The sequence below is a fragment of the Dipodomys spectabilis genome, unplaced genomic scaffold (assembly GCF_019054845.1).
Source record: "Dipodomys spectabilis isolate Male_0828 unplaced genomic scaffold, ASM1905484v1 ptg000313l, whole genome shotgun sequence".
NCBI lineage: Eukaryota > Metazoa > Chordata > Mammalia > Rodentia > Heteromyidae > Dipodomys > Dipodomys spectabilis.
The window spans coordinates 307,501-328,243 of NW_024870990.1; the positions used below are offsets into that span (position 1 = coordinate 307,501).

The 20,743-nt window shown below is 60.6% G+C and overlaps 1 protein-coding gene across 1 annotated transcript; it reads right to left on the bottom strand.

Moving 5' to 3' along the window:
• Positions 1-10,483: 10,483 nt before the first annotated feature.
• LOC122127844 (sperm flagellar protein 1-like) lies at positions 10,484-20,528 on the bottom strand. Its single transcript, XM_042702161.1, has 7 exons — positions 20,399-20,528; positions 18,465-18,576; positions 17,692-17,821; positions 16,390-16,456; positions 15,920-16,049; positions 13,894-13,993; positions 10,484-10,671 (listed from the first exon to the last, which is right to left on the bottom strand). Exons 1-7 carry the CDS (start codon positions 20,526-20,528, stop codon positions 10,540-10,542), a joined length of 801 nt encoding a protein of 266 aa, XP_042558095.1. The 3' UTR covers positions 10,484-10,539.
• Positions 20,529-20,743: the final 215 nt, after the last annotated feature.

Genomic DNA, 20,743 nt, shown 5'->3' on the forward strand with positions numbered 1-20,743 from the left:
TATGCTTTCTTTTCCAAATGCTTGTGGCCTTACCCGAGTTGGCTGTCATGGACTGTTTTCGGAAACACATGGAGCAGCGCTCAGTTTCACTCTTTATTAACAGGCCGTGGTTCTGGAGAGCAGAAGCAGTGCAGAAGGAAACGCTAGCTCTGCTCCCCAAAGCAGTCAGGGTCAGGTTTAGGGAGTATTTCACCCTTTTTCTACTCGAGACCCGCTTCCTGCTTTTCCCTGGGCTCACTGGAGCTGTCTGGGGTGCAGGCCTGGGGAGCCCTGGCAGGGCCCCGGGCACAGACCTCGTCTGGGCTGTGCGTGCCGGGCCCTGGGTGCGGAGGCCCCGCCCAGGGGTGCTGTGCTGGGGCCAGGGCCCCACAGGCCTCTGCCACCCTACAGGCCCTGTCCACTGTCACGGGAAGCCTGGGATCACCTTCAAGTCCCCTTCTCCACAGACCCTGGCCTCACAGCTTGACCCTAGCAGTTTTGTTAAGTGAGTGTTTTGTCTTCTAGGTCTCATCAGTTTGCATTGTTGCAGCTTTTGTGCTTGCTAGGATGTTTTCCCTGTAAACACTGTTGAAACTGTTACAGAGTATTTAAGTCAGGCAACATGATGTACCCAGAGATTAGGGCACACCCCTCCCTGCTTCCCAGCTGAGAACAGCTACTGCCGGGACCCAACTCCTGCTGACAGCCCGTGGGACAACTGGGCCTCGCTGCCTACTGTCTGCACTGACAGCGCCTTGGGCTGCTCACCCAGCTCCCGCACCGGTGTTCCTGTTACTGTCCCATACCTCAAACCAGACCCAAGAGCCTCCCAGAGGCCTGCGGCCCCCCGCCCGCCACGCTCACACACACACACACACACACACACACACACAGGCCTGCCATCTCCCACCCGCCACGCTCACACACACACACACACACACACACACACACACACAGGCCTGCGGCCCCCCCCGCCCGCCACGCTCACACACACACACACACACACACACACACAGGCCTGCGGCCCCCCCGCCCGCCACGCTCACACACACACACACACACACACACAGGCCTGCTGTCTCCCACCCGCCACGCTCACACACACACACACACACACAGGCCTGCCGTCTCCCACCCGCCACGCTCACACACACACACACACACACACACACACAGGCCTGCCATCTCCCACCACGCTCACACACACACACACACAGGCCTGCGGTCTCCCATCCGCCACGCTCACACACACACACACACACACACACACACACACACAGGTCTGCCGTCTCCCACCCGCCACGCTCACACACACACACACACACACACAGGCCTGCGGTCTCCCGCCCGCCACGCTCACACACACACACAGGCCTGCGGCCCCCCGCCCGCCACGCTCACACACACACACACACACACACACACACAGGCCTGCCATCTCCCACCCGCCACGCTCACACACACACACACACACACACACACACACAGGCCTGCCGTCTCCCACCCGCCACGCTCACACACACACACACACACACACAGGCCTGCCGTCTCCCACCCGCCACGCTCACACACACACACACAGGCCTGCCATCTCCCGCCACGCTCACACACACACACACACACACACAGGCCTGCGGTCTCCCACCCGCCACACTCACACACACACACACACACAGGCCTGCCGTCTCCCACCCGCCACGCTCACACACACACACACACACACACACACACAGGCCTGCCATCTCCCGCCACGCTCACACACACACACACACACACACACAGGCCTGCGGTCTCCCGCCTGCCACGCTCACACACAGGCCTGCAGCCTCCCACCCGCCACACTCACACACACACACAGGCCTGCCGTCTCCCACCCGCCACACTCACACACACACACAGGCCTGCCATCTCCCGCCCACCACGCTCACACACACACACACACACACACACAGGCCTGCCGTCTCCCGCCCGCCACGCTCACACACACACACACACACACACAGGCCTGCCGTCTCCTGCCACGCCGACTCCAGTGGAGTCTGCTTAGCATGGGAAACCATCTATCAGACCTAAGATAGGGGCTTCAGAGACCTATCTCTGAGTTTTGGGACTTCACCGAAGTCTACCTCAGAGAATGGGGCTTTACAGAGACCTATCTCCAAGTTTTGGGACTTCACTGAAGTCTACCTCAGAGAATAGGGCTTCTAAGAGGCCTACTCCTGGAAAAAGGCTGGCAAGCCCCTGGGAAAGATGTGTTTCTGCCTTTCTTTTCCTCACTGTATAAGAGTGCCTATTAATCTTTTACTGTTTCTGCTGCTCTTTGTACTTGCTCATTGTCAACGTTCCCTTATTCAAAGCTCTTTCTTAAGAGTGTTGACGACTCCAACATCTGATGAGTGTCTTAAAAATATGACTAACTCACCGGAGTTAAGTGCTACCCTGAAACCCCTCTTATGGAGGCTAGTAGACAAGTCATAAGTAAATATAAAAGTATTGGGGGTTTCACAACTCACTTCAGCAGAAGGAATTGTTTGTAAGAGATTTACAAGAAGCTGTAGGCGCGGCTAGAACAGAAGGAATGTATGGCAATTGCTGAGATAACTACTTAGGAGAAAGAACTTCCTGCTACTCTCTTTCATTTACTAAGAGACTTGCTAGATCTAGGCCTCCGTGACCTTACTATTAAAGAAGGAACAGGAAAGATCTTATGGGACAATTAAGGCCTCTATAGAAATAAGGTAATGGTTAGATGGTGACAAACGGTCGAAACCCATTATATTTCTTAGAGATAAGATGGAAACAAGTGCCTAACAGGCGACCAGCTGGTGACCACCCAAGAATGAAGCCCTGCAGCAAGATTGTGTAACCTTTTGCCCTTTCTCCTGGAGACTTTTGCTATAAAAGTTTGCTATCCTCTGCATTAAATCGCACTCAGCACCCACTCCTCTTGTGTGTGAGTTGTCTGTTTGCCATCTCCCCACCTGTTCCAGTTCCTCCCCTAGGTGTCCTCCGTCATCCTGACAGAACCCGGTCCACGGCAGTCTCCCATCTGCCATACCCACGTGTGTGTACATAGTGCAGCATCTCCAAGCCAGGCACAGAGGCCTGGCCTGGCCCCCTCTCTGGGGCTGGGCCGGCCTGGGGCAGGAAGGAGGGACCTGTCCCTGCGGATGCTTCTCCCTGAGGCCGGAGCCTCACCGGAGAGGAAGCCGTGTCCAGGACTTGTCAGAGGAGGTCCATGCCGGGGTCCCCTTGTGTGCCCCACTAACACCGGGAGCTGCTGGGGCGTGGGCACACTGCTTTCCAGGCTCTGGCTCAGCAAGGCGTCCAGGAAGCAAACAAGGCGCCCAGAGGGCCGAATGGAGGCAGAGCTGAAGGACCCTTGCCCACGCTGGCTAATGGGGACCTTACCATGAGCCTCATGCCCACTCCTGACAAGCAGCAGCAGAATGGAGTTAGAAGCACAACTTTTGCCATGAGGCACAGGCACCCTATTGAGCCGGAGCCAAACACCCAACGCCGTCCGGTTTTAGAGAACAACCTTGCAGATGTGCGTGTCCTTGTCATTGAAGGTCATTAAAGGTCATTGCCTGTTGGCCTGGCTGCAGGCATCCCCGGGGTCTGGCATTTACCCACAATTCCATAGCAATGGGAACAGCCACGGGAGAGAGTCACCGTGAGCCTTTCTTTATGCAGGGTACAGTTTTGGAGAACTGTCAAGTAGAAAACAATTTTCCCTGTAAGGTATGGGTGAGCCCAGGTGCCTCAATCGGTCTAGTTACAGGGCAAAGCAGGCCACACAGGACTCCCACCACCCACCGCATCCCTGTGCTCAGGACCACCCCTGACCCCAGAGACCACAGCATCCCTGTGCTCAGGACCACCCCTCACCCCTGACCCCTGACACCACAGCATCCCTGTGCTCAGGACCACCCCTGACCTCTGATCCCAGAGACCACAGCATCCTTGTGCTCAGGACCACCCCTGACCCCTGACCCCTGACACCACAGCATCCCTGTGCTCATGGGATAGGACAGGTCCCTGCCTTCCTGGAGTGGAAGCCACACTACTTGCATTCAGTTAGAGTGACATCTTATTGTCCATCTCTCAGGGTATGTCCTAGATGATTATTTGGGACCAGGTACTAGTGGCTTACTCCTGTAATCCTAGCTGTTCAGGAGCCTGAGATCTGACATTACAGTTCAAAGGCAGCCTGGGAGGCAAAGTTTCTGAGACTCTTAGCCCCAGTTAACCAGTAAAAAACCAAAGTGGAGGTGTGGTTCTAGTGGTAGAGCACCAGCTTTGAGTAAAAAAAGCCAAGAGAAAGCTTGAGGTCCTGAGTTTAAGCCCCAGGACACCCCCCCCCACAAACACATTATTTGGGGATTCCCAGGAAATATGTAGGTCTGTAGGTACTGGTGGCTCATGCCTGTAATCCTACCCAAGAGGCTAAGAACTGGGCACCAGTGACTCACACCTGTCATCCTAGCTACTCAGGAGGCTGAGATCCGAGGATCATAGTTCAAAGCCAGCCCAGGCAGGAAAGTCCCTGAGACTCTTATCTCCAATAAACTAGAAAACCAGAAGTGGTGCTGTGGCTCAAGCAGTAGAGCGCTCGCTTTAAGCTGAAGAGCTGAGGGACAGTGCCCAAGCCCAAAGTTCAAGACCCACCACCAAAAAAAAAAAAAAAAAGAGGCTGAGATCTGAGGTTGCAGTTTAAAACCAGCCAGGGCAGAAAAGTCCAAGAGACTCTCATCTCTAGTTAATCACTAGAAAACCAGAAGTGGCACTAGCCTTGAGCAAAGAGCTCAGAGACAGAACCCCAGCCCTGAGTTCAAGCCCCACAATTGACAAAAATAAATAAGTAGATTTAAGATTGAAAAATGCATGGGATTGCTTCTTCTGCTGACTGAACTTGTTCTGCCATTAGCCATCAACTCCACCACGTACCCCCACCAAGACAGGCCAGACTTTCTCACACTAGACTCACACTTTGTCTTAGCTGCTGTTAGAAACATCTCAAGTAAGGAGGAATTCTCTGAAGGAAAATTCATTTCTCCAGATTCCAACACCACTTGGAAAATCTTTGCCATACAGACAGGCTGGATTTCCCAAGGCAGTCCAACAGTGGCAGACAGGAGCTCACACACACACACACACACAGACTGGGATGGGTATCAGAGGAAGTACAAGCCTGATCTGTAACTGTCACTGGAAGAAACAGGCACAGAAAGCAGAAAGTGACACCAACATAATTCATAATTACCCAAAGTATGCTTGCTTAATTAACAGACGACCCTTTCCTTTCCTTTTGCCTACACTGGGCCTGGACCCAGGGCCTCGTGCTTGCCAGGCAGGTGCAGGGCCACTCATGCCTTCAGCCCCTTGTCACGTGGGCTATTTTTGAAGTCGGGTCGTACTTTATGCCTGGGTTGGCCTGAGCTGCGGTTCTCTGCGGGATGACAGCCATACTCCACTGCACCCCGGTTAACACGCACAGAGCCTCACTAACCAGGGATCTCTACCTCCCAAGTCGCTAGGACTACAGGCTTGAGCCACTGTGCCTTCTGTTTTTCTATTTGTCTCCTCCTCCTCTTTCTGCATGAGGGCTCATGCTTGTATGCACGTGTGCACACACACTCTGGTGCTGCTTACATACAGGACCTCACACTCTTGCTAGGCTTTCTTGCTCGTGGCTGATGCTGTACCACTTGAGCCATGCCTCCAGTTTGGCATTTTACTGATTTGTTGGAGAGGGAATCTCATAGACTGCTGCTTTGACTATGGGCCTCAGGTCTCATTCTGAAGTAGCTGTAACTACAGGCATGAGCCACTAGCCCTCAGCTTAAATCTTATTAAATGTTTTATGCTGTTATTATAATGGTGATATACAAGACAGGCGCTCTGGCTCACACCTATCTTCCGAGCTACCCAGGAGGCTGCGATACGAAGATCGAGGTTCAAAGCCAGCCTGGGCAGGAAAAGTCCATGAGACTCTCATCTCCAGTTAACCACAGAAAACCAGAAGTGGCTTAAAGCGGCAGAGTGAGAACGGCCAGGAACAGTGCCCAGGTACTGAGTTCAAGCCCTATTACTGTTAGAAAAAAAAAAGTGGTTTACAGTAAGCATTTCATGTCAGTAAGCACGTTTCTTTCTGGACAATGTCAACCCTTCTTTTGCTCTCTCCATTTTTTCCTCCCATCCTCACCCATAAGTTGGAGAGGTCATTTTCAATATAGAGTAAACCTTTTTTCATGCAGGTCCTGGGGCTTGAACTCAGGGTCTGGGCACTGTCCCTGAGCTTTCATGCTCAAGGTTAGTGCTCTACCATCTGAACTGCAATTCTACTTCCAGCTTTTTGGTAGCTAACTGGAATCTCATAGACTCCCTTGTCCAGGCTGGCTTTGACCTTCGATCCTCAGATCTCAGGGTAGCTAAGATCCTGAGTAACCAGGATTACAGGAATGAGCCACTGGGGGGCTGGCAAAATCTTATTTCTTAACCATAAAAAGCCCATAGCAGGACTGGGAAGGTGGCTCAAGGGTAGAGTGCTTGCCTTGCGTGCACGAGGCCCTAGGTTCAATTTCTCAGCACCACATAAGCAATAAAAGCCGGAAGTGGTGCTGTGGCTCAAGCGGCTTGAGCTAGCCTTGAGCTGAAGAGCTGAGGGACAGCGCCCAGGCCCAGAGTTCAGGCCCCACAACCAAACAACAACAACAAAAAAGCCCCCAGGCATGGGATGGTCTCCAGGCACCATTGCCCACAGGGGCTCTGGGACCCAGGCTGTTTCCACTTTGTAACTCTGTCCCTTCCACCTGTGGCGTCATGGTTGCCAGAGAAGGGACACCGCACGAGGCCATATGGCTTGGATGGGTGCACGTCACCTCTGCCTTTTACTGACAGCAGCGGATCCCATGCCTCCTGCTGCCGGACAGTAGGTGGACAGGCGCTAAGGAAGGACCAAGACGGTCCGTGAGGGGCCCGTGCCTCTTCCCCACCCTTGCTTTCAGCTATGTTTAGAAACTGGGTATGTCTACATGCTGACACCACTGAGAAAACCAGAAAGCTGGGGCTTCCAGCAAGATGGCTGGTCCAGCCAAGCAATGCTCCGCAATTACAAATGTGCTGGGTCCTCCTTCTGTTTTGTTGGCTGGTACTAGGGGCCTCCCACTTGCCAGGCAGGAACTTTACCCTTGAACCACACCTTGGCCTCCCCTGCTTACTTTGCAGATTAGGTCTTGTGAATTTGCTTGGATTTTGGTCCTCCCGTGTCCCATGGCTTCCCAAATCACTGGGCCATACGCACAAGCCCTCAAACACAGCCTCTTTATTTTTTGTCAGTTGTGAGGTGTGAACTCAGGGCCTGGGTGCTACTTTGAGGTTTTTTGCTCATGGCTAGTGCTCACCACTTTGAGCCACAGCACCACTTCCGGTTTTCTGGTGATTAATTAGAGATAAGTCTCACAGACTTTCCTGACTGGGCTGGCTTTGAACCAAAATCCTCAGACTTCAGCCTCCTGAGTAGCTAGGGTGACAGGCGTGAGCCACCGGTGCCTGGCTCAAGTGCAGCTTTTGATTGAGGTAGATATAACTTTTTGCCAGGACTGGCCTCAGATCGTGATTCTTCTGACTTGTGCGTAGCTGAGATTATGGGTGTTTTGTTTTTTTTTTTGGGTGTGGTCGTGGGGCCTGAACTCTGGGCCTGGGCGCTGTCCCTCAGCTCTTCAGCTCAAGGCTAGCTCTCTACCACTTGAGCCACACCGCCACTTCCGGCTTTTTTTTTCTTTTTGCTTATGTGGTGCTGAGGAATCGAACCCAGGGCCTCAGGCATGCAAGGCGAGCGCTCTACCACTGAGCCACCTTCCCAGCCCCCTATGGGTGTTTTTGAGGGCACTTGAGTCTTAACACGGTGGAATGGCTGCAGAGCCTGAGGAGCTTGATTACGTAAAACCACAGAAGGCTGAGCATTCTACCTCACCCTGCCTTCCAGGTACTGTGATTTGATTCCCATCCAGGGACCTCTTTCTTAGTTGCAGGCTTATGAACACCATTAGGACAGAGATCTAGCAGTCTCCTCCTGGTCTCTCCCAAACACCCTGCTCCCTACTGTGCGTGCCTAAGCTCCGATTTCCCTGTAAACACAACGAGGAAGGAGGGTACTGGGTTTTCTGAGTTGAGACTCCATTTCCCCACGGCTTGCACCTCCAGGCGCAGGATGAAGTGTTCTTCTGTTGCTGCAAATCCCTTCTTGCTGAGTGTAATTTGTTTTTGCCACGTCCCACGCTACTTGCCTCATGGAGCCGCAATAGCCATTTTCTAACAGACACCTGGGCGTTTGGGCGGGAAGAGGCAGGGTGAGGTCTTTCCCAACCAGATCCGGCCTCACCCAAGCCCCACTCTGCCCCATGGCTCCTCGGACCTGGCTCCCCCTGCTCTGCCCCAGCCTGCTCCTAAATGTGTCCTAACGCACGGGAGGCATTTCCGCTGAGTGGGAGGTAGCACCTGGTGGCTCCTGAGGGTCACAGCTCCAGGGCTTCCCTCCGCCTCACTGGACTCTAGGAGCTGGCTGGAAGGACCCTTCACAAGCCACGCGGAGACCAGAGCACAGGCAAGCGCACACGCACGCGTGCGTGCATGCACACATGCAGCAGCAGCCTCTGCCAAGCGGCCCGAGCCCTGAGTGTGGCTCTTGCCACCTTTTAAGAGTCCAGAGCCGCCGAGGTGGTCAATATCCCCAGGTGCCCTGCTAATACCCAGGGTGAGGGGTCTCCTGCTGGGAGGCTGGAAGGGGTTCTGGGGCTCTGAGGGAGAGGGGCTCTGCAGAAGCACCAGGCGCTGCACGGGTGTCCGCCCCCCAACAGCGGCACGGGCGGGGGTGCGGGGGCTCTGCCGGAAACCACACCCGGTCCTGAAGAGAGCATGTCCCAAAAGCCCAGCCTTGCAGCACCCTGCAGGCCCAGCAGGTGGCGCTGCAGCAGCACTCTTCCCACAGCTTTAGAGCAGGAACCGGCGGGGTGAGCGGCCTGCCTCCTGGGATGCCCATGCGTGGTCTCCTCCCCACAACACTCGGGCAGCACGGCCTGCCCTCCCGCAGGGCCCAGACGCAGCTCCGGGAAAGGCTGTCTGCCAGCAGAGGGGCCCTGGGGCTGAGGGCAGGAGACGAGGGTTGAGCTCCTGTCCTGGGATCTGGGCTGGCCCAGAGCAAGGCCAGGCAGCAGGAGAAGCAGCCTAGCCCCTAGCATCTGCACGTAGCCACAGGGCTCATGATGGGCTCTGGGGCAGGCAAGGGCTGGCCCCGAGCCCTGGGCCCTGCTCCTCCCAGCCCACCGCTCCAGGCACTTCCTCAGGTCATGGCCAGCCACTGGGACGGGCTCTCAGCCCAGCCTGGGTGGGTGAGCCCTCCCGGGTCCCTCCTGGAGCCTTGTGCTCTGAGCCGCTGCCTGTCTTCATCCGGGGTTCTGTTTCAGCAGGATCTGGAGGGGTCACCGCGCACCGCCCCAGCCGGAGCTTCCCGCCCAGGCCGCCGGCCTGAGTTCACGCTTGTGAACATCAGAGCAGGCAGTGTCGGTGTCTCAGCCACACACACAGGCAGTGCCACTCCACACGCCTCTGCCTGTGTCAGACCTAACGCCGGGCGGGCAGCTGGAACTGGATCTGGGGCCGGCAGTGCCTGTGCATTAGCCTCTGAGCCAGGGTCTCCTCCAGGCCTTTGCTTCTGTCTGTGCCTGGGACCCTGCAGAAGCTCCCTCTCAAGGGCACCTGTGGCGACCCAGCAGATTCCCCTCTTCTGACATACGACACCCAGAGCCCCGGGGGGGGGCAGTGCTTGGGCGGCCAGGGTGTCCCCTCCCCAGCCCCCCTGGCCAGGGCTGCTTCTCCTGCAGGCACCCTGCTCCAGCGCTGCCCCAGCCAGCTGACCATACGCGACCAGAGCGACCGACGGCCACCAGGAAGCCACCTCCGGGCTGATGCTCGGCAGTGATGGGGCTGGCAGACCCGCCTGGGAGGCTTCCCACGGGGAGGGCTGTCCCCAGGGAAGAGCAAGTGTGACAAGGCTGTCTGTCTGTCCCCACTGAGGGCGCAGGCCAGCAGGATGCAGCCCTGAGCTCCCTGAGCTCCGTGCCGTCTCAGGAGGTGAGAGGCAGCAGACAGGGCTCAGCTGGGATGTGAGGCCCAAGATGCAGAGGCCTGCGGGGCCCAGGCCCAGCTCCACCTGTCCCCGGAGCCCTGAGCCCGCCGTGGAGGACGGGGAGGTGGCATCTGCTTTCCGTCTCCTCCGCCTCACACCCTCCCCTTGGGCCTGGAAGGCCCAGCCACAGAGAGCACAATTTCCTGCAGGCCGCAGTGTGTCTGGTCACAAGCTTCTCCTCCCATCCTGGAGTGCATCTGCAGACACCACACACACAGGGTGCCATGAGTTCTCAAACGCAGCAATGATGAGACACGGGGGCTGAGGAGAGCAGACCCGCCCGGCCCCGGGCCTGTGACCAGAGCGCAGGGGCTTCCGCCCTCGTCCCCGCACACAGACGTCTGAGCAGCAGGGGCGCCAGGGGCTCCAGGTCAGGGTCTGGCTGACTTGGGGCAGGCTGCGCCCCGGTCCTGCTGCTCAGGCCATGGTCTCATCAGCTCTCCGATCCGGAGGTCCTTCAGTTGTACCAGGTACTCCAGCTTCACCACCTTCATCTGCAAAAGCTTCAAAATCCACACAGGTTGGACACATGGAGTCTGCCTGAAGTGTCTGTCTGCCAGAGCCAGACCCCCAAGGCAGCTCAGGCCTCCAGGGCCGTGTCCAGCCCGCTGGAGGCAGGCCCAAAGGCGCTAAAGGGGAATGAGCCGGGGACCCCTGCAGGGCCTGCTCCCGTGGCAGCCGCACGCGGCCGGGGCAGGAGGAGCCCACTGCGTGAGCAGCACCCAGGGCCTAGGGGGTGCATCCAGGCTGACCAGTGCACTCACATCAGGGGCCCCAGCACTGCAGAAAGAGCCTCCCCCAGGGCCCAGTCTGGGCTGCAGCAGCCACAGGAGGGTCAGCTTAAGAAGACCTCACCCTCAGCCCTCCCGGGAGCACAACCTCCCATGTTCCCCAGTCTAGCAAGTGTCGAAAGAGCTGGATTAGGAGAGGCTGTCTGCCAAAAAGCTGTGCCATGCCAAGGCTAGCAGTGTGCCCGGGTCAGGGCGGGGTGTGTGTGTGTGTGTGTGTGTGTGTGTGGGTGTGGGTGTGTGTGTGGTGATCAGCAACATGCTGGGGGGGAGTGAGGTGATCAGCAGTGTGCCCAGGTCAGGGCGGTGTGTGTGTGTGTGTGTGTGTGTGTGTGTGTGTGTGTGTGTGTGTGTGTGAGGTGATCAGCAACGTGCTGAGATGGGGGGGTGATCAGCAGTGTGCCTGGGTCAGGGCGGTGTGTGTGTGTGTGTGTGAGGTGATCAGCAACGTGCTGAGATGGGGGGGGGATCAGCAGTGTGCCCGGGTCAGGGCGGGGTGTGTGTGTGTGTGTGTGTGTGTGTGTGTGTGTGGTGATCAGCAACATGCTGAGATGGAGGGGGGTGATCAGCAGTGTGCCTGGGTCAGGGCGGGGTGTGTGTGTGTGTGTGTGTGTGTGTGTGTGTGTGTGTGTGAGGTGATCAGCAACGTGCTGAGATGGGGGGGTGATCAGCAGTGTGCCTGGGTCAGGGCGGGGTGTGTGTGTGTGTGTGTGTGTGTGTGAGGTGATCAGCAACGTGCTGAGATGGGGGGGTGATCAGCAGTGTGCCTGGGTCAGGGCGGTGTGTGTGTGTGTGTGTGAGGTGATCAGCAACGTGCTGAGATGGGGGGGGGGATCAGCAGTGTGCCCGGGTCAGGGCGGGGTGTGTGTGTGTGTGTGTGTGTGTGTGTGTGTGTGTGTGGTGATCAGCAACATGCTGAGATGGAGGGGGGTGATCAGCAGTGTGCCTGGGTCAGGGCGGGTGTGTGTGTGTGTGTGTGTGTGTGTGTGTGTGTGTGTGTGTGAGGTGATCAGCAACGTGCTGAGATGGGGGGGTGATCAGCAGTGTGCCTGGGTCAGGGCGGGGTGTGTGTGTGTGTGTGTGTGTGTGTGTGTGTGTGTGTGTGTGTGTGAGGTGATCAGCAACGTGCTGAGATGGGGGGGTGATCAGCAGTGTGCCTGGGTCAGGGCGGGGTGTGTGTGTGTGTGTGTGTGTGTGTGTGTGTGTGTGTGGTGATCAGCAACATGCTGGGGGGTGTGAGGTGATCAGCAGGTGCCCAGGTCAGGGCGGGGTGTGGTGTGGCGTGTGTGAGGTGAGGTGATCAGCAGCGTGCTGAGATTGGGGGGGTGAGGTGATCAGCAGCATGCCTGGGTCAGGGCGGGGGGGGGCGGGGGGGGTGTGAGGTGATCATCAGCAGTGTGCTGAGATCAGTGGGGGTGGGGGGGTGAAGTGGGTAGCAGCGTGCCCAGACCAGGGTGGGGGTTGGGATCAGTCTGGCAGCAGACCTGGGGGCCATCCGTGACCCTGCCCCATGGCTGGCAGCAGACCTGGGGGGGCATCCGTGAGCCTGCCCCGTGGCTGGCAGCAGACCTGGGTGGGGGGGCCATCCGTAAGCCTGCCCCGTGGCTGGCAGCAGACCTGGGGGCCATCCGTGACCCTGCCCCGTGGCTGGCAGCAGACCTGGGGGCCATCTGTGAGCCTGCCCCGTGGCTGGCAGCAGACCTGGGTGGGGGGGCCATCCGTGAGCCTGCCCCATGGCTGGCAGCAGATCTGCCCTGTGGCTGGTCCCCACAGCCCCCAAGTGACCCCCTCCAGGAACACTGGGACAGACTAGAGGGGCAGGGCAGTCAGCGTCAGGATGCTGACCCTGCCTGTGCCGGGGGCACCTTCACGTGGCCAGGCCACGAGGCCCACCCTGCTGCCCACCACAGCTCCTCCTGTCGCTCCTCCGTCGTCTCCACCCACGGGACAGTGATTACGCAAGTGACATGCAGTGGTTGCCCTTGGTGGCAAGCCGAGCTATTTCCCCCTGGGTCTCAGATGAGAGTTCTGATTCGCTCTGTCAGCGTGTGAGCCGGAGTCACAGTAGGGACAAGAAGAGTGTGAGCGGCCGCTCTGCTCCTCCTCACCACTTCCTCTACACAGCTCAGCAAATGATCCCACTTTCCTGAGTTCTCAGAAAGACAGCTCATCGAGATTCAGGAACTGTGATGTCCGCAGTCTCCTCCAGCCCCTGAGAACTCAAGGCCCGTTTGTACAGCCTACAAACCAGTCCTGCTCTCTTGGATCCTGTACTGCAAGGTGTGTGGATGGGGAAAGAGTCGTGACGGGCTTTCTGCATGCATAAACACAAGTCCCAAGTGAAAACAGAACCAGGTGAAAACAACCCGGTGTAACACAGCCCAGTGTGTCCCTAGAGACCCAGGATTACACCACAGAGCCCCTTGTGTCCCTACCAGCCCAGGCCGACCCCACAGAACAACGTGTGCCCATCGGAGCAGCAGGCGTGCAGGACCGTGAGGCTGGCAGCAAATCTTGGGCCCTGGACCTCAGGCTGAGCACCAGTGGAGGGGAGCCGGAGGAGGCCTGAGAGGCGGGCAGAGCTCTCCGTGTGCACCCGCCCCATCCCCCCCAGGGGCTTGCCCAGCAAGGAGAGCACCTCTGTCCCGACCTGGGCCCAGGCCCACCCTGCTGTCTGCCTCCCCTGCACCGCAGGTCCCAGCCTGGGGCGTCCACCACCCAAGCGGGTGGTGGGACGGAGTGGGCTCTGTCCTTTTCTTTCCTGCTTCTGGGTCTCCCTGTCAGGACCGCCCTGCGCCCCCACCACCAACCCCACCCGGGTCAGACGGCTCTGCAGACAGACAGAGTGCAGTAAAGCTGGAGGCAGCGGTCCCTCCTTCCCCAGGCTGCAGCTGGGACTGCTCAGGCTCAGGACGGCCTCATTGTCTGCAGCCATACCTTGACGGTCTCCTGAAGAATGGACAGTGCCTGCTCTTTGTCCTCCAGCTGCTGCTGGACCCTGGCCAGGTGTTCCCAGGGCCCGACTGCTGGATCCCAGCTGAGAGGCAAACACCAGCATTTAGTTTAGGATAGAGGTCTTGGGAGGGAGAGGCAGGGCAGGGGCATGGGGAGGAGAGGCAAGGCAGGGGTGTGTGGAGGAGAGGCAGGGCAGGGGAGTGTGGGAGGAGGCGGGCAGGGGCGTGGGGGGAGGTGGGCAGGGGCATGGGGGGAGGCGGGCAGGGGCGTGGGGGGAGGAGGGCAGGGGTGGGGAGGAGAGGGAGGCAGGGGCGTGGGGGGAGGTGGGCAGGGGTGGGGAGGAGAGGGAGGCAGGGGCGTGGGGGGAGGCGGGCAGGGGCGTGGGGGGAGGTGGGCAGGGGTGGGGAGGAGAGGGAGGCAGGGGCGTGGGGGGAGGCGGGCAGGGGCGTGGGGGGAGGAGGGCAGGGGCGTGGGGGGAGGCGGGCAGGGGCGTGGGGGGAGGCGGGCAGGGGTGGGAAGGAGAGGGAGGCAGGGGCGTGGGGGGAGGAGGGCAGGGGTGGGAAGGAGAGGGAGGCAGGGGCGTGGGGGGAGGCGGGCAGGGGCGTGGGGGGAGGCGGGCAGGGGCGTGGGGGGAGGCGGGCAGGGGTGGGGAGGAGAGGGAGGCAGGGGCGTGGGGGGAGGCGGGCAGGGGCGTGGGGGGAGGCGGGCAGGGGCGTGGGGGGAGGCGGGCAGGGGTGGGAAGGAGAGGGAGGCAGGGGCGTGGGGGGGAGGCGGGCAGGGGCGTGGGGGGAGGAGGGCAGGGGTGGGGAGGAGAGGGAGGCAGGGGCGTGGGGGGAGGCGGGCAGGGGCGTGGGGGGAGGCGGGCAGGGGCGTGGGGGGAGGCGGGCAGGGGCGTGGGGGGAGGAGAGGGAGGCAGGGGCGTGGGGGGAGGCGGGCAGAGGTGGGGAGGAGAGGGAGGCAGGGGCGTGGGGGGAGGTGGGCAGGGGCGTGGGGGGAGGCGGGCAGGGGCGTGGGGGGAGGCGGGCAGGGGCGTGGGGGGAGGCGGGCAGGGGTGGGGAGGAGAGGGAGGCAGGGGCGTGGGGGGAGGCGGGCAGGGGTGGGAAGGAGAGGGAGGCAGGGGCGTGGGGGGGAGGCAGGCAGGGGCGTGGGGGGAGGAGGGCAGGGGTGGGAAGGAGAGGGAGGCAGGGGCGTGGGGGGAGGCGGGCAGGGGCGTGGGGGGAGGCGGGCAGGGGCGTGGGGGGAGGCGGGCAGGGGTGGGGAGGAGAGGGAGGCAGGGGCGTGGGGGGAGGAGGGCAGGGGTGGGGAGGAGAGGGAGGCAGGGGCGTGGGGGGAGGAGGGCAGGGGTGGGGAGGAGAGGGAGGCAGGGGCGTGGGGGGGAGGCGGGCAGGGGTGGGGAGGAGAGGGAGGCAGGGGCGTGGGGGGAGGAGGGCAGGGGTGGGGAGGAGAGGGAGGCAGGGGCGTGGGGGGAGGAGGGCAGGGGTGGGGAGGAGAGGGAGGCAGGGGCGTGGGGGGAGGCGGGCAGGGGCGTGGGGGGAGGCAGGGGCATGGGGGGAGGGGGGCAGGGGTGGGGAGGAGAGGGAGGCAGGGGCATGGGGGGAGGAGGGCAGGGGCGTGGGGGGAGGGGGGCAGGGGTGGGGAGGAGAGGGAGGCAGGGGCGTGGGGGGAGGAGAGGGAGGCAGGGGCATGGGGGGAGGCGGGCAGGGGCGTGGGGGGAGGCGGGCAGGGGTGGGGAGGAGAGGGAGGCAGGGGCGTGGGGGGAGGCGGGCAGGGGTGGGGAGGAGAGGGAGGCAGGGGCGTGGGGGGGAGGCGGGCAGGGGCGTGGGGGGAGGCAGGGGCATGGGGGGAGGCGGGCAGGGGTGGGGAGGAGAGGGAGGCAGGGGCGTGGGGGGAGGCGGGCAGGGGTGGGGAGGAGAGGGAGGCAGGGGCGTGGGGGGAGGCGGGCAGGGGTGGGGAGGAGAGGGAGGCAGGGGCGTGGGGGGAGGAGGGCAGGGGTGGGGAGGAGGCTCACCCCCCGCCAGCACAGCAGCGGGTCCTGTCCAAAACTCTCTGGCTCTGACCCTGGCTCTGGCTCTGGCTCTGGCCCTGGCTCTGGCTCTGGGGGGTCTGCACACTGGACACTGCTACAGGACTCTGCAGGCCTGTGTGACCAAGAGGTGTCATCAGCCGGCCTGGGCCTGCGCTGAGAGGCACCCGCGGTGACAGCACAGGGCAGGCGGGCCGTCCTGCTCTGGAGTCAGGGCCCCATTGGAAACACAGGAGCCCCACGCATGGCCCAGGGGTTCCCGGAGCAGGGGGACACTGTCTGGGTGTCAGGTCCCCTCCACAGAGCCTCTTGAGCCCGTCGGCCCTCCTCTGTAGGAGCAGCAGGAGCCCAGCCTGTGCCCAGTCCCTGCCTGGCCCATGCCCAGCTGTGTCTGGTCTGTGCCCGGCCTGGGCGTCTGAAGGACCAAACTCCCCACATGGGGGCTTAGGTCTTACCCACGTGGGGGTGTGAGGCACAGGCTGGCCACGGCTGACCGGCATCCACACTGGAAGGTCCCGGATCCTGCGGAGGTTAAAGGTGGGGAAGTAAGACACGGTAGGGCTGGCAGGCCTGTGCTTCCCAGCCTCCACTGGAGTGGGAGGCGGTCAGCAAGCTGAAAGGGGAAAGGGGGCAGCTGGGCTGGTCAGAAGGGGCTGCAACCTGAGTGTCTCCACTGCCCAACGCAGCTCAGCCAGGGTGGGCAGGGGCGAGGGGCAGGGCAGGGCGAGGCACTGGGCAGACCCTGGCCTGCAGGACAGCCAAGGACGCCAGCCCAGTGCAAGCTGTGGTGGCATGAGTGGTCTTGGCTGCAATCTGCAATCTGGAGAGGGATCGAGAGCTCACCAACACTCATTTCTTAGCGGTATTTGCCAGTTTGCACACAGTTCACACACACGTACTGATCCACACAGGTACAGACTCATATATATGTACATGGACTCACACATACACACTGAATCATATGTATGCAGACTCACACACGGACTCACATACACTAACTCATGCACATGTATGCTGATTCACACACATGTACACTGACGTATGGATTCACACATGTAGATTCACACATGTACTGATTCACACATGTACACAAGCACACTGACATTCACAAATACATGCACTGATTCGCACACATGCAGATTCACACATACACTGACACATACACGGATTCACACATGCAGGCTCACATATATACACTGACTCACACCCACAGATTCAGATTCTCACATGTGTAGACTCATACACATACACAGACTCACAATCATACACTGATTCACCAGTATAGACACACATGTATTGACTCACACTGCACCAATTTACACAACGACATGTACACTGATTCACACATGCACTGATTTATACATGTAGTCCCATACAATGATACAATACACTGATTCACACATGTTCACGTGTATACTGATTCACACACATATATGGACACATGTGTACAGATTCACACATGTACACAATCCACAACACACTGACATACATGTACAGTGACACACGCACTGATTCACACAGTGCCTCACATATGTATACTGGCTCATACATGTATACTGTTTCACATACACATGCACTAGTTCACAGGAACACGGACACACACACTGATCATGCACATGAAGATTTGCACCCATGCCGACACGCATACATTCACACATACACATGCAGATTTACACGTGTATAGTGGCTCGAGCACGCACACCAGCTCGCACACACGCTGACTCACACCCACGTACAGCTATTCCAGGAGAGCCTACGTGAACGGTGCTAGCCTCCACCTTCACCCTCAGTGCACACAGAATAGGCTCAATGGCTCCAGGTGTGTTGGCCACCACCTTGTGAATGTCCGCCTCCGAGAGAGACAAGTGCAGCTTGTGAAAGACCTTCCTGCAAAGGGAGTGGGGCTGGCCGTCAGGGCAGTGCGCCCCCAGGGCCAGGCACGGGCCACAGGCTCAGGCCACAGCAGAGTACCTGCTTTCCTTGGAAGGAGAAGCTGACTGGACCCGGGGCTGTCCCTGCTGGCCTTCACCTCCCTGCCTTTGTTCTGAGCGGTCCACAGGGCTGACACTTCACGGTAGCCATGCCCTCTCCTCCCTTGGTCCGGACAGCTGCCCGCACTTCCGATGGCCCCTTCATGCCCACCCTCTGAAGTGCACGTTCTACAAGGCCTCCAGTACCTCTATGCCCACCCAGGTCTTGGTGTGGACTGGAGGCCGGGATCTGTAGCTCCTCGCTCCCTCCCAGGTGTCCCCCCACCTCTGATCGGGGTCACCTCGCCGAAACCTCCCTCCACCCCGGTCCTTCACTATCACCAAGCTGTGGCCTACACGAAGGCAGGATCTGTCTACTGGAGAGCCAGCAGAGGTGGGACCCAGACGACTTATTCTCTGGCGATGCCCGCAGGGGCATGACTGAGAGTAAGGCTCTGTGAGGGGGTCAGCACCCACACAGCTGGAAACTTGCCCCAGAGGGATGTGAAAGAGCCGTGGGCCAGGCCAGCCTCAGAGAACCAGCTTCGCTCAGCCCTTGCCTGTTGAGAAGGCTCCAATTGCTCAGCTTCTGATCCGTGCTGCAGGCGGGGACGTAGCTGTGCAGGTCCACAAGCCGGGGGTAGAAGTGCTTCACAATCTCAGCCACCAGCACTGCAGGGGGGCAGGGTGAGTGGACTACCTAGCTAGATCCCTCCAAAGCCCTGAGCACAAACCAGGGCCTGGGCTGTCCCAGGAGCCCATGAGGAGGCAGGGCTCCTAACAACCGACCGGGAAGATGAAGGATGTGTGGGTTAGAAAGTGCAAACCCAGGACGCAAGCCCAGGAAGGGGAGGGGGGAATGAAAGTCAGTCTCCAGGAAGTGAGAGCTGGACACAAGGGGCCATCCCTTCTTCCTCAGGAAGAGGGGACTGGCCTTCTGTCCACTCTTCTCCAGGGAGCACAAGCAGGGCTGGGAGGCAGCCTCCAGCCTCACCTGGGGGACAGGTCTGGGGACAGGACTGGGGACAGGTCTGGGGACAGCACTGGGGACAGCACTGGGGACAAGACTGGGGACAGGTCTGGGGACAGCACTGGGGACAGGTCTGGGGACAGCACTGGGGACAGGACTGGGGACAGCACTGGGGACAGCACTGGGGACAGGTCTGGGGACAGCACTGGGGACAGGTCTGGGGACAGGACTGGGGACAGCACTGGGGACAGCACTGGGGACAGGACTGGGGACAGGACTGGGGACAGCACTGGGGACAGGACTGGGGACAGGACTGGGGACAGCACTGGGGACAGGTCTGGGGACAGGACTGGGGACAGGACTGGGGACAGCACTGGGGACAGGTCTGGGGACAGCACTGGGGACAGGACTGGGGACAGCACTGGGGACAGGACTGGGGACAGCACTGGGGACAGCACTGGGGACAGGTCTGGGGACAGCACTGGGGACAGCACTGGGGACAGGACTGGGGACAGCACTGGGGACAGGACTGGGGACAGCACTGGGGACAGGTCTGGGGACAGCACTGGGGACAGGACTGGGGACAGGTCTGGGGACAGGACTGGGGACAGCACTGGGGACAGCACTGGGGACAGCACTGGGGACAGGACTGGGGACAGGTCTGGGGACAGCACTGGGGACAGGTCTGGGGACAGCACTGGGGACAGGACTGGGGACAGCACTGGGGACAGGACTGGGGACAGGACTGGGGACAGCACTGGGGACAGGTCTGGGGACAGCACTGGGGACAGCACTGGGGACAGGACTGGGGACAGCACTGGGGACAGCACTGGGGACAGGTCTGGGGACAGCACTGGGGACAGGTCTGGGGGCAGGACTGGGGACAGGACTGGGGACAGGTCTGGGGACAGGACTGGGGACAGCAATGGGGACAGGTCTGGGGACAGCACTGGGGACAGGACTGGGGACAGGACTGGGGACAGCACTGGGGACAGCACTGGGGACAGCACTGGGGACAGGTCTGGGGACAGCACTGGGGACAGCACTGGGGACAGCACTGGGGACAGGACTGGGGACAGCACTGGGGACAGGTCTGGGGACAGGTCTGGGGACAGCACTGGGGACAGGTCTGGGGACAGGACTGGGGACAGGTCTGGGGACAGCACTGGGGACAGCACTGGGGACAGCACTGGGGACAGGTCTGGGGACAGGACTGGGGACAGCACTGGGGACAGCACTGGGGACAGCACTGGGGACAGGTCTGGGGACAGGACTGGGGACAGCACTGGGGACAGGTCTGGGGACAGCACTGGGGACAGCACTGGGGACAGCACTGGGGACAGGTCTGGGGACAGGACTGGGGACAGGACTGGGGACAGCACTGGGGACAGGTCTGGGGACAGCACTGGGGACAGGTCTGGGGACAGGACTGGGGACAGGACTGGGGACAGCCTCCACCCTCCACCCGCAGCGCCACCCCTCCAGCTCCACCCTCGCCCCGCCCGCCCTCCCGCCCGCCCGCACCGCCATCGCTGAAGTCCCTGGCCAGGTGTCGCTTGGGGCGGCTGAGCGGGAGACCATCGAGCCACGCGCAGAGGCTGTGGAGGCTGCTGGGCGGGAGGGCGGCGGGGCTCTGACCCGCAGCTCCAGGCATGGCGGAGGTGCGGGGCTGTTGCTGGGAGACGAGACCGGAAGGGGCAGGCAGCGCTGGCTGAGCGCGGAAGGGGCGGGCCCGGGGCGGGGCGAGCGCTGGCTGAGCGCGGAAGGGGCGGGCCCGGGGCGGGGCGAGCGCTGGCTGAGCGCGGAAGGGGCGGAGCGAGCGCTGGCTGAGCGCGGAAGGGGCGGGCCCGGGGCGGGGCGAGCGCTGGC